The sequence below is a fragment of the Pipra filicauda genome, unplaced genomic scaffold (assembly GCF_003945595.2).
Source record: "Pipra filicauda isolate LSUMZ 115617 unplaced genomic scaffold, ASM394559v2 scaffold154_size2910363_pilon, whole genome shotgun sequence".
Classification (NCBI taxonomy): Eukaryota; Metazoa; Chordata; class Aves; order Passeriformes; family Pipridae; genus Pipra; species Pipra filicauda.
The window spans coordinates 2,420,393-2,432,434 of NW_024104040.1; the positions used below are offsets into that span (position 1 = coordinate 2,420,393).

General features: G+C 37.5%; 1 protein-coding gene across 5 annotated transcripts in view; it reads right to left on the bottom strand.

The window, feature by feature from the left end:
• The window catches only part of ACTN2 (actinin alpha 2), a 68,421-nt gene that overhangs the window by 23,797 nt on the left and 32,582 nt on the right, over window positions 1-12,042 (bottom strand). For 3 of the 5 annotated variants that reach the window (XM_039379076.1, XM_039379075.1, XM_039379077.1), the window contains exons 5-10: window positions 11,507-11,594; window positions 9,365-9,443; window positions 6,417-6,498; window positions 4,233-4,318; window positions 1,434-1,526; window positions 237-467 (exon numbers count right to left, since the gene is read on the bottom strand). In XM_039379076.1, coding sequence (XP_039235010.1) covers window positions 237-467; window positions 1,434-1,526; window positions 4,233-4,318; window positions 6,417-6,498; window positions 9,365-9,443; window positions 11,507-11,594 — 659 coding nt within the window. Of the gene's footprint in view, window positions 1-236; window positions 468-1,433; window positions 1,527-4,232; window positions 4,319-6,416; window positions 6,499-7,641; window positions 7,721-9,364; window positions 9,444-11,506; window positions 11,595-12,042 lie in introns of all 5 variants that reach the window. The other 2 variants (XM_039379079.1, XM_039379078.1) reach the window with 1 other exon arrangement.

Consider the following 12,042-nt stretch of genomic DNA (forward strand, 5'->3'; position numbering starts at 1 on the left):
TTGATAACATTCCCATCTTGCATCTCAAGACAATTTGTTCTTAGAAAAGCCTTCAAAGAGGCAGGAGCATACTTAATAGAAAGGAAGATTCTAGAATGAAAGGAAGTATGTAAAAAGGGTGGTTCGGTGTTGCAAAAGTGCAAAAAACTGATGTTTCTGAACATCAAACCTTCCCGTTGACATTTTTGGGGGATCACTGATCAAGTGAACAGAATATTGATGCCTCCTTTACTTACTGAAACCATCTTCCCCTCCGATGGCATGAAAGCTGGACGATTGCTGATTCTCAGTTTTGTCTGCAGGGTGTTGAAATTGATCTCCAGCTGACATTTCTCTTGGACTTTGGGAGGTTTGTGTTTGCGGCGGTAGTCCCGGAAGTCCTCTAATTTCTTCTGCATAGCCTGCATTGTTTTTTCTGGAGTCCTGTTTTCCAGCCAAGGAATTGTCCGGCGAATCCATTCTAAAAGCTTTCAAACCAACACAAACAACTCATACAAAGGCAATGGAAAAGCAACCAAAAAAAGATTATATCGAACACACAAGTCTTAATTACTTTGTTCCATTTAACATTATTGACTTCAGTTGGAATTGATGCCTTAATGGTGAGTAACCACAAGATTTTCAAAGCTGAACAATAGTTTTCTAACTAACTTGCCCAGATATTCTGTGTATTTCTAGAAATTGCCCTATTTTCATAAAGATGAACACACATGTAACATGTCTCCAGCTAATTACTCAAAATCTGAATTACTCAAAATCACTTGCCACTTTCAAAAGTGATGGGATCAGGACAGAAACCAGACAAGTAACTCAGGTCAAATAAAAATCTTGACTCTCATGTCCTTTAGTGCCAACGTAGACACAGACAGTAGTGCTGTGATCTCAGTATGTTTTTGCAGGTTATGCATAAAAGACAAGAGAGTTCTCACTTGTTCACTATACATCTGTAATTCTGACTCAGATTTGCCATTTCCCAAGAAAGGACAGGAGGAGCACAGTGTGCCTCCTTCATTCATCTACTGTCTGTGCTCACAAGTGAATTGTGAACACCCTGACAGACCTCCCCAGTGTGCTTTGCAGTACACAAAGCCAATGGGCTTGCTTGGAGTGACAGGATCTGATATGTTCCACATGTGGCCAAGGGTGGCTATCTTTGAAGATTACAGAGATAAGAAGCTTGGTCTTAGAGCAGACAGATGACAGTCCTCAAAACAACTTTTGGGCATGTTAACAAGACTGACTGACTTGCTGGAGGTCACACAGGAAGTCTGTGGCAAAGGAGTCACCTAAACCTTAACATCTTGGGCAGCTGGGCTTTGTACCCTGCCACTGTGAGATTTACACTCGTAGTGTCTCCACTCTTCCAGAGCGTGCATGAATCTTTCAGCTTTCAGTAGTTCATTGTCACCACGTCACAGATACAGCATCTTTACCTCACTTGCTAGTCTCTCATACTCTTCCATCAACCTCTCATTTTCCTGATTCACAGCAAGCACCTTACAGATCCGGTTAGCTGCAGTCTCAGCCTGTAAAACACAGCAAATAAACAGGACATAGTCATAAACACATTCTGAGAAAGGTATAGCCTTGGAGAAAGAGAGAGGACGTGGCCGCTGCAAATGAAAAAATCACATTTTTTTATAGTTGTTGATTCATGCTCCTAGGTTACTTAGATATTCATTTCCCCTCCTTCTGCAGTCATAGATTTCAATGGCCTGAATAAGGCACAGGTCAGCACAGAAGTCCATCCCCTTGTTGTACAACAAAGTCTTATTGCACAAGGGGGAATTTTGCACTGTCATTATAGTTGTCTAATAAATCTTTTCTTTTCAAAGACAACTTAGGCCATTCTTAGAGATATCTTATTAGGTTATTTTTTTAAAATCACACCAAAAAAGTATTAGATTTGTTAGCCACACTGGAAAGTTACCACATGGAATTCAGGAGTCTCAGACTACTCTATATCTGCACATCATATGTAGATATACCCTTGAGAATAAATGCAGCTCAACCACCGACAGCAAATCTTTTCATGCCTCATGACAAACTTATATGTGAAGGCACGGTGCACTTCTGCCATATTTAAAATTTACATTTGTAGTCTGAGATCACAGAGCTATACTTTCATACAAATGTGACCCTGGAGTACATTTAAGCAACCAAATATCTGTGTAGACTCCTGTATTACAGAGTATTTGGAATTCCCCTTTTGCTCGAATAGCAAAACCTTCATAACGAGGAGTGAGAGGGTGCAACAGTAGAGCTGTGCTGTCGTAAGGTGTAGGTGACCTACCAGACAGGAAAGGAAATCAAATCCTGAGGATGTAGGAAAAATATCAACTACTTTTTTAAGGGTTTGTTGGGGTTTTTTTCACATTAAGTTGGGTTATGTCCATTTGTAGGGTAGAAAAGTATGAAGCAGAACAGTGGGAAATGCCACATTTATAAGTGAGAATCCCATCCTGTATGACAGGTCTGCTGCTGATATTCATGCCTTTTATGCAGTACTTTGATCCACAAATAATTCTGTTGGCTTCTGTGGGAATCAGACACAAATACTGTGTTGGATGTCTTCTGTGCCTTTCTGCACGTTAGGCATCATTGAAAATCTAGCCCTAAATTACTACTCAGCACGAGTAAGTCTAGAATAGCCTCAATCTCCAAATATCAAACATTCCTTTATGCAGCAAACGCATAAGATGTTGTTGTAGCAACAAGCAACAACTCCATTTTACAGTATCTTCAAATACAGTTTTTCTGAAGTAGTCTTCATAATCACCAAATAAAGACTCAAAATTGGAAACAGGAATGTCCATTGGAATTAAAGAAGTTAACTTGCTACACAACATTTAACTAAAACAGGTTAGAGAGCTGGTTAAAATCAAGTATTAGTGCTCAGGTAGTACTTGCAATTGTTAATTAAAACCACATAGTACTACATTAGGATTTTTTTTAATAAACAAGTGGAAATGCGAAACAAACCAATCAAAAACACAGCAACCTGAAGGGACAATTGATTAATACCTGCTCTGCTCCAGCAAAAGCATGGTAGAAGCAGGACACATATGTCATGATAGCTCTCTCATCAGGTTTGGGAGTGTTCACAATATCTACAAGATGGGGGAGAAATTGAAACAAAGCAAAAAGAGAATCGAGGAGCAGAAAACAGGATGAATAAATAAATGTACAACTCTATGTCACTCTGACTGTTTTCTTGTCCATAGCTCTGAATTCTAGAAACTCCATGAAGCTGTAACAAATTTAGTGTTAGATTGACAGGTGCTGACAGAATAAAATGTACACTAAAAATTCAATGTAAGCTCTTATGAAGAGGAGGATTTTTTTTTTAATAAGCTTGATCCTGCAGTATTGTCAGAGGGGGAGTGACCACAATTTTACCAGGACTGTCTGCTTATGGCTGATATGCATATGTCTAGTGACTTAGAATGTGGGGGGGGGGGGGGTTGACTTAGACACAGGAAAGACAGACTACATTTTGATCTGAGGAGACGTTCTCTGGAAGTTGCATGTGGATTAGTTATAACTTCAGCATTATATATCAGTATTCTTTATACTGCCAGTACCTGATGTATGCCCAACTCCAAAGTGCCTTGCTTTTTAAAATTTTCCTTCTTTTCTTTAGGACACAATTCCAGAGCTCGTCTGAGATGTCTGTGTATGTTTCTGTGTCTGTTTGGCATAGTAGCGTCATTTTATATTGCTGTTTGTACTTACCATTAAGCATTTAACATTTTAAAAACAATCCTGAAAGCATAAGAGAAGGGTTTATTTTCTGAGCATCTGTTATGATGATTTGGACATCTATAGCAGAAATAATATCCAGCAGAGAGAAGGATGGTATTCTGCTATTGAAATTGTTTTTTCACTAAGAGCTTATTTTCATTTTGCATTTTTAATGGTGCTTCAAATGAATGCACACAAGTTTATCATCCTCTACCCATTCAGTAACCACCTGTCAAAAACCTACTGGATATTATTAGTAAATATACAGAAAGATGAGACAAGAAGGTTTGTTTCTATGGAACAAATGGATAGACTACTACTGGCTCTACTAAGACAGTGGCTCACAGTGAAAATCAGGCAACAGGATACGAGCTCAGCTCTAAGATGCTGTTCTAGTAACTAGCGAGGAAAAGACCAGAAAAGGAAAAATTGCTGAAAGAAACAAGACAGAAGGTGAAGGATGAGATCTGATCCATCTACAATCTCACCTTCTGAGCACCAGCAAATGCATGGTAGTAACAGGAAACATAAGTCATAATGGTTCTTTCATCAGGTCTGGCAGTGTTTACTACATCTGTGTAGAGAGAAGAGGGTTAACTGCTCAGAAATTCTCACAAGGTACTTTCATCTGATTATGCTAATGGTGCCACCTCAGTGCTGTAAGGATTCCAAATAAATACACCATTATTCAGGTTGCATCTGTTTACAGTTATCAGTGCAAAGCCACTTGAGCTTTAGGAGTCAGTAAATGCAAAAGTACAACTCTCTCTGAAATGGTAAAACATCTGAAGGCTGAGACTGTACAGAAGGGTATTGCTACCTTCTGGTTTGTGGAAACTTCCAAGCAGATGGCATGGCTGGCAGATCTACTGGGTTCAGCTTCACTGCCACTCCAAAGCAACTTCATCTAAATCACTAGAATTATTCCAGAGTTAAACACAGCCACTGACAGTCACAAAACAGAAATGCACACAGTGTGTATCAGCACAGGGACCCTGTAGCTGATGAGGTACTGAAATATATTGGAAACCCATAGAAGTCCTGCAGTCCAGAAATACATTTTGTACTAAGAAAAGCTTGGATAGTAACAGTTTTGTAATCCCTGTGCCAGCCCATCTTTTTAGTTAATAGCATAAATCACAGGAGAGTTTGGCTTGGCTGGCTGATATCTTTGCTCCCATCATGGCAGGAAAGAATGAAAATATACAGTGGGTGCAATCAAGGTAAGGGTACATGGGTAAAAATTGACCTTTTCAATGAGTAACAGAGAAAGGCAGAAAAAGGTAGGTTTACACCAATTATGGCTGAGTAATGAATGATTCTAGTGCAAGCTGCAAGGATTCCTGTCAATGTAAGGAGTGGGAAGATACTGACATGAAAAGACCCAGGAATGAGGTGACAATTACTAATATTAACAGTGAGATTTCTAAGTTCAGGACCAATGTGTTTACTGATTTTACATCTACTTTACATAGCTGTGAACAAAACTTTGCAAAGTTTCCAGTGATAACAAACTGGAAGTAAAGAGAATAAAAAGTGACCATGAATATTTAGAGGGTATTAGAAGAAATATAATTTCATTTTCTCTGCCCCTTCCAAGAGGAAAATAGTAAGGTAAGGGCTAGAATGTGCAGAAAATCTGGTAAGGAAAACAAAGGGTTTCTTATATAGACTATGAAGAGGAGAAAAAACTGAGGAAAGTGGGAGCTGCTCAATGGTAAGAAGGCAGCACTTCTATTTATTCCTTGCACAGTGTTTCAGAGAAAAATAATTGATGGTGCTTGAAAGGGGAATTGCAATTCAAAATATGGAAACAATTTGTTTTGAAGCATGAAAATGAAACCACTCTTCAACGAAGAGGTTACAATCTCGATTTTCCAAATCATCCTGCCTAACTTTCCTACCGAAGACTTCAAGAGGAACAGACATAGCCAGTTTGAGTGCTCTGGATAATTCCTGTGTTATCACTGCTCTACTGACAAGCCAGCTGAACAGAGTCTCCATTCTTGGAGATGAATGCTTTGAATTACTATAGGCAAATTCCAGTATTTTGGCAGCATTTTTTGCCCATAGTACAAAAGTTTGGTTATCTTGAAAAAATTCAGGAAACTCTAAAAATTATTGGAGATACACAAACTATTTGTTAAAACTATCATTGCAAAAAGTTTACAACAAAAGTAAACCAAAAAAATGCTTCCCTCAACCTACCTCTCTTTCAGATGCAGTATGTGTTTCAGATATTCTGAAAGTTTTGTACTTCTATTTGTATTTCTGGTCCTCTCAGTTAAACATTTTACAAAGTGAACATGCTTTGAGCTGCTAACAGTTATATTTACCTTTATTAAACTTAGATTTTAATTACTTAAAGGCAAGGATTAACTTGATCCTGCATTTTACCTCAATTATCACAGTGGGGCCATGTGCTGAGGTTAGGGTTCAAAGTAGTATAACAAATGCAAACGATAAAAAACAATCAGTAACAAAGAAAAAAGTGAGGGAAATTATCCAATGCATGGGGAAAAAGAAGGAAAATATTGCTTGAAAACAAGGCAGATTGCTGCATTATGATTCATGTAGAAGAAATGTTGAAAATTTGCTAGATTAAAAAAAAAAGAAAATTCACTGTGTTCTGTTTAAAAGCAACACAAACTTAAGTAAGATATAACCCTCACCTTCCGCATCCAGCATCTTTGGAATATCCAAATGCTTTTCAGCAATTTCCATGGCAAGGTTGATATTTCCTATGGGGTCATCCTGCATTAAAGAAAAAAGTTTGAGTCAAAGATAGAAGTTTTTATTTGAAGCAAAACTACAGTAGGTAATAAAACGTATTCTGGTTTTCCAAACTGTAAACTGGATTCACAACTACTGTTCTTCAAAAAACAGAGTCTAGGTATATGAACTTTTGGTCTATCTGCTGCTATACTTTTCAAAGAAAACTTTAATAGGCTATTATCTACCACTAGGACTCTGCTGCAAACATATTCTAAAGAGGAACGTAGATATTGTGTGCAGTGTACACTCATCATTCTCAGCTAATTCTGAATTAAGTACAGCAGCAATACATACAGTAAAGGCCACTGGTCCAGCAGGCTAAACTAGATCATTCAAAACAAAGTTAGTCCCGCCTATTTTTTACCCAACTCTACAGTATATTACAGGCATATGACTTCTGAGTTCTCTATTGGTCAGGTGAACACATGAGAAGCAGCAAGCACAGACAGAACAGTTCTCCAGAAGGAACAAAACTTGCTAGTTTGGGCTTGGACATAAAAATCTGTAATGCCTCTATAAACTGAATTTTAGAGCCATGGAAATTCAAGCACTTCCTCTGATTTTGAGACTTTGGTTTTCGAAGGAAAGAAAAAAGGAAACAGTGAGCACAGTTCAGACAGACAGCAGACATTTCATGTCTTACACTACAGACAGGTGTTGCTGACAATGCAAGAGTGTGTCAGATTGGGCCTACCACTAAGGGAGCCTTCCCATATCAGCTTGGAGGGAAAACACCCTATGAGAAATGGCAGTTCATGCCATAAATGCTATTATTATTTTCACATATTTTGCAAACTGGTGAAGTATTATAACCAGTCTGAACAATGCCCATGTCTACAGAGAGAGGCTGGGAAAATAGGACACAGAAAAGCAAAGTAAAAAATACAGTAAATCTAAGTGAGACCTATTGACTAGGTTAAAACACTGCTTATGAATGAGTGATGAGCACCTCATATTTGTGTGCTTGGTACTAAGTCCATCAGTAAATAGTGCTCCACTGCTAAAGCACTTCTTTAAAATCACAGCAGCTTCTGAATAATTGGAGATCTCCATCACCCATCCTTTTTTAAAAAACTACAAGCCACAGGAACTAAAAAATCTCTGCTACAGCTAAAGAAATACCTCATCTAACTTGTCATAGTCAAGAAGATCAGGCCTGTGTCTATGGATAAGGGCGTTGAAAGCAAGGCCATCTTTCCAGCTACAAGTTCACACAAAAAGCATTGGTGTGAAAAGGAAAGGACAGCATGCAGGAGATAAGAAATCAAGAAACAAGACACCAAGACAGCTGTTAATGTAACCAAAATGAGCAGTCAATCAAACACAGCCAGGTCAGGAAAGCAAGATCTATTTTAGGATCTTTTCTGCATGTGCTTTACGTGCCACAGCTCAGCCTCAATTTGAAACCTGACCTGTTCTTATTTTAGAAATCTCTAAGAGGGAAATAGTAATGTTGAGGCAGACCTGCTTGTGTTCTGTTCCCTTTTCTCAGCACTTGTCTACAGGATCATTATACTGTGAAGTTCTTTAGGACTGTGTACCACTTTTCAAAGCACAAATTCAATCAAACTAACTTCTCTTTGTGCCATGCATAATAAGCACAGAGACAGGTAGCTTAGTCATTCCATTAATCTGTTTATTTGTAGGAAAGGTTGTATATAGAATTAGAGAACAAGTTGGTATTGATGGCTAATATTTTGCCCTTTGGTTCAGATCTGCAGTTATCCTAACAGCTACCTAAATTAAAATCTAATGTGTTCAGTACTAAGTTCATTCAATTTTCATCACTGCACACCTTGGGAACTCTGGCATAAACTGAACATATATATAAAGCAAACTAAGTTTTAAAATAATTTCACTTTATTCATTTATCTTTTGTTTCATCAAAGACTTTCTAATAACAGTTGATTCCACTAGTAAAATCAATTTGTAATGACATGGAATGGAAAATACAGTTGATGTTTTACCAGTCTCATCAATGTGAAGTTGCACTCAACAGATTAAAATCAATGATTAAGTTTTCTGTTGTACTGGTGTTTACGTGAGACCTGAAGATGCATTCATTCCAGAGAGCAGAAAATGGTATGTATATATTGAAACCTAATGTAAAACAACAACATTCCACTTTCTTTTTATGTTTTATTCTTCATTAATGATGATTCTGAAGAAGAAGAAATTCTGACATTATTGTTTGTTCCTCATTCCTCCCTCTCAAACGAAAGTGGCTGGTATCTTTTAGAAAATACGCACTTTGCCATGAGTAGCACACTGTAATAAAATAGTTTTGCAATCCCCATGAGGTACTACCTAAGGAAGTTAGGATATCAGTTTTGTTTCCACTTGTCTGGAACTATAGGTAGAAGTTAATCTGAGAATTGGTGAATATTTTCTATGTAAGACTAATAACTCAGCGTGTACTCCTAATTATCAAGGGTAGTATTTGTTCTAAGGAATTTAATCATCATGTCACTGTTTACTGATCTGTAATCTACAGTAATTTACACTAGATACTAAACAGGATGGACTGTACAATACTATCAGTGGTAAATGGATAATTCCATGTGTTTTACTTAACATCTGTATTGGGCAGTGTAAAGGACTTCATCAACTGCCCAACAGCTGAGGACAAGATTATTTGCAATTAGATGCTGAAGTTGTTGTAATGGGAAGGAAAGAAGGACAAGGTCCTCTCCCCCATGTCAGTGGGGTTTTTTTGGAAGGACCTTAGAAAGTCAGTTAGAATTAGTATGCATTCATCAGCCTGTCTTCTAGAAAACATGCTAAGCAAACCAGAAGCAAGCCAAATCACTGCAGGACAGCATGCTGTACCACCCAGACTGATGACCTTATTTAGCTTGGAGTAGTCAATAAGATCAGGTCGGTGTCTGTGGATAAGTGCACATAATCCAAGGCCATCTTTCCAGCTTTACAACAAAAAAATAAAATGGAAAAAAATAAAAAATTAGTTAATAAAGTCATGGCATTTTACAGTTTGATCCTTGCTCAAGGCTTAAAATCAAGCAGGAATTCTCCTGTCTAATCCTGACACTTATGTTCTGTCAAGTCTCATCCCTCTGAGCTGTTCTGTTACTGTGCTCCTTTTGGTGTAATACATACCTTACTCTACAGTCCATATACTCTTAAGAACTCCATATACTTTCTAAGGCAGCGTACCTTTTGTGCAATTGTACCTGATTTCAATTGCTTAATTCATGCAGTGTTCTAGGATAGCTCATGTACATGTTCATCAATGAAAGAACATAATCTCCCATTACACTTAGAGCATATTTGTGAAAAAATAAAAAGAAGAGCAAACCTGCAATTACTTGAATTTGCTGAAGCAATTGGCTTTTTTCGTGTCAGTTATTTCAGAGAATTTTAGTGGCACAACCATTTGCTTCGAGAAGTAAGAAATCATAAATCAGCTCAGTTTATTTAAAACACTTCTCACTTATCACAGCTTTGATCTGAGTTCTTACACTTCATCATTACTTCAGACTCGCTATCTTTTGAGGCAAGAACAGACAATGAATGGAGATACAAATAATATTTATTTGGAAAGATTATGAGAGGTTTCTTTCCGTCATAAGCAATTATTCTGAAAGATACTTTATGTAAACACTTTAAGCAATCACAGGGTCTGTAATTTGAGGTCTTGTCCTTGTGTGAGCCTAAGCATGTTAAGGCTGTTAAAATCCCTGTCACTGAGATGTCTGGGTAGGTCCTTCAAATAACAGAACCATCTCCAATAAAAATGTAATACAATAAGCAGAATATACCTATATTGTATAATATGACATCATCCAGAAGGTAAAACTTAATCAAACTGAGAACCAAACTAACAAATTTTTCTTTCTCCAAAAGGTGTAAACTAAAACGATCTGGACAGCCTGCTGTAAGGTAGTCCTGTAAGAGCTGATCCACCCAAGCGTTAATCAAGGTACTTCCATTTAATGTGTTTTCCCCATATCATGTATCAGACCAGAATAGGTACATATACAGAACAAGATTCTGGTACTGTAACTTACAGTATACCCTGGATCCATATAAAGCTCTATGAAATATACCTTTGTATATTCTGGGAAAGTAACACATAACAAATTTCAGATCTCTGAAAGGCCATACAGGAACTGTAAATGAAATATTTTTTATCTTGGAATGCATATATGAACTGTATCTTCTCTGTCACTACATGTGTTTTAGGTACTGCACATTAAGAAATAATTAAAAACACCAAAACACTATTAAAGAGTTTTTTTAAGTACTAGAAGGGTTTCAGGAAAGGGAAGATCACATGGTTAAACAGTGCGAATGGCAAGCCATGTAGTTTAATGAAGTAGGTCACTGGTAGAGCTTCAGGAACTAGCCCAGGGAAATCCCCAAACCAGGCAGCCTGTATATGGCCTGGAACTCCCATTCTAACTCTTAATGAGAACCACAAGTCTGGAGCTTTACTAAGTTTTCCAACTTAAGTCATGATCCTGATTCTGAAAACAAACGTGTTTAAAGTATTGCCGCTGTTGTGTCTGATCTAAGTGCATTTTTTGCTCTTTGCTTATAGTTACATTACAAAATGATAAAGACTGATTCTCCATGAGATATTTGCGTGCTCAACACACTGGTATTTTTGCCAGAACAGTCTCTCTGTGGCTCTCTGCAGTGGCTCTCATTTGAAAGCAGTCATTTGCCACTATGATGTAGTACTCAAGAATTCCCATATACCAAGGGCTTCTAATAACACAGTATGGTAATTGGGTATGTAGTAGGATTTTTTTCTTTTAAACAGTAACTATGGAAGTCATAGCAGATAATGCCAAAGGCTAACCAAAATAAGACTCTGAAGATAGAGCACCAGAATCTGAAAAAAAGTCTAGCTGACAGAGAAGAGCTAAATTCTCCTATCAAATATATACCTACACAGCTGGGGGGAAAATTTGATGTAAAATTTTTTAGATCATGTCAACGTCTTGAAATAATGAAAGTTTACCTAAGATGGAAGTTTTGAATGTTCACATTTCTGTAAGGAGCAGTTTTCCTTTGACACCACAACAGCAGCCCTTCTTTGGCAGAGGTCTCTGTAAAAGACACAAGGGAGTAAAAAAGTACCCAAGTAATTAATTTCTAATGGTCAGCCACCATAAACTGGCATAAACTAACATTTAATCCTAAAAGATACTCATATAAATGGACAACTGGGGCTCCATTAGAACACAGAGTTCAGTTAAGACTAGAGTCAGCCTGCACAAAAGTTTCGGGATGTTAGAAATTTAAGGAATTATATTGGTTGGACAGCAGACTGTATATTTGGAGAAAAATACCCAATACAAATATAATACAACTAGACATAAAAGATTGTTGGTGCTTACATGAAACATGCTCGTAGTTTAAGTTCAGGACTAAAAAAAGTATGTTGGAAATAGGACCAAACACAAAGGATACAGCAATTAGTTTCAGGACACTGAAGCTCAGAAACATAGTCATGTTTCTGTCTCTTCAACTGAGAGACATGACCAGAACTTCTGC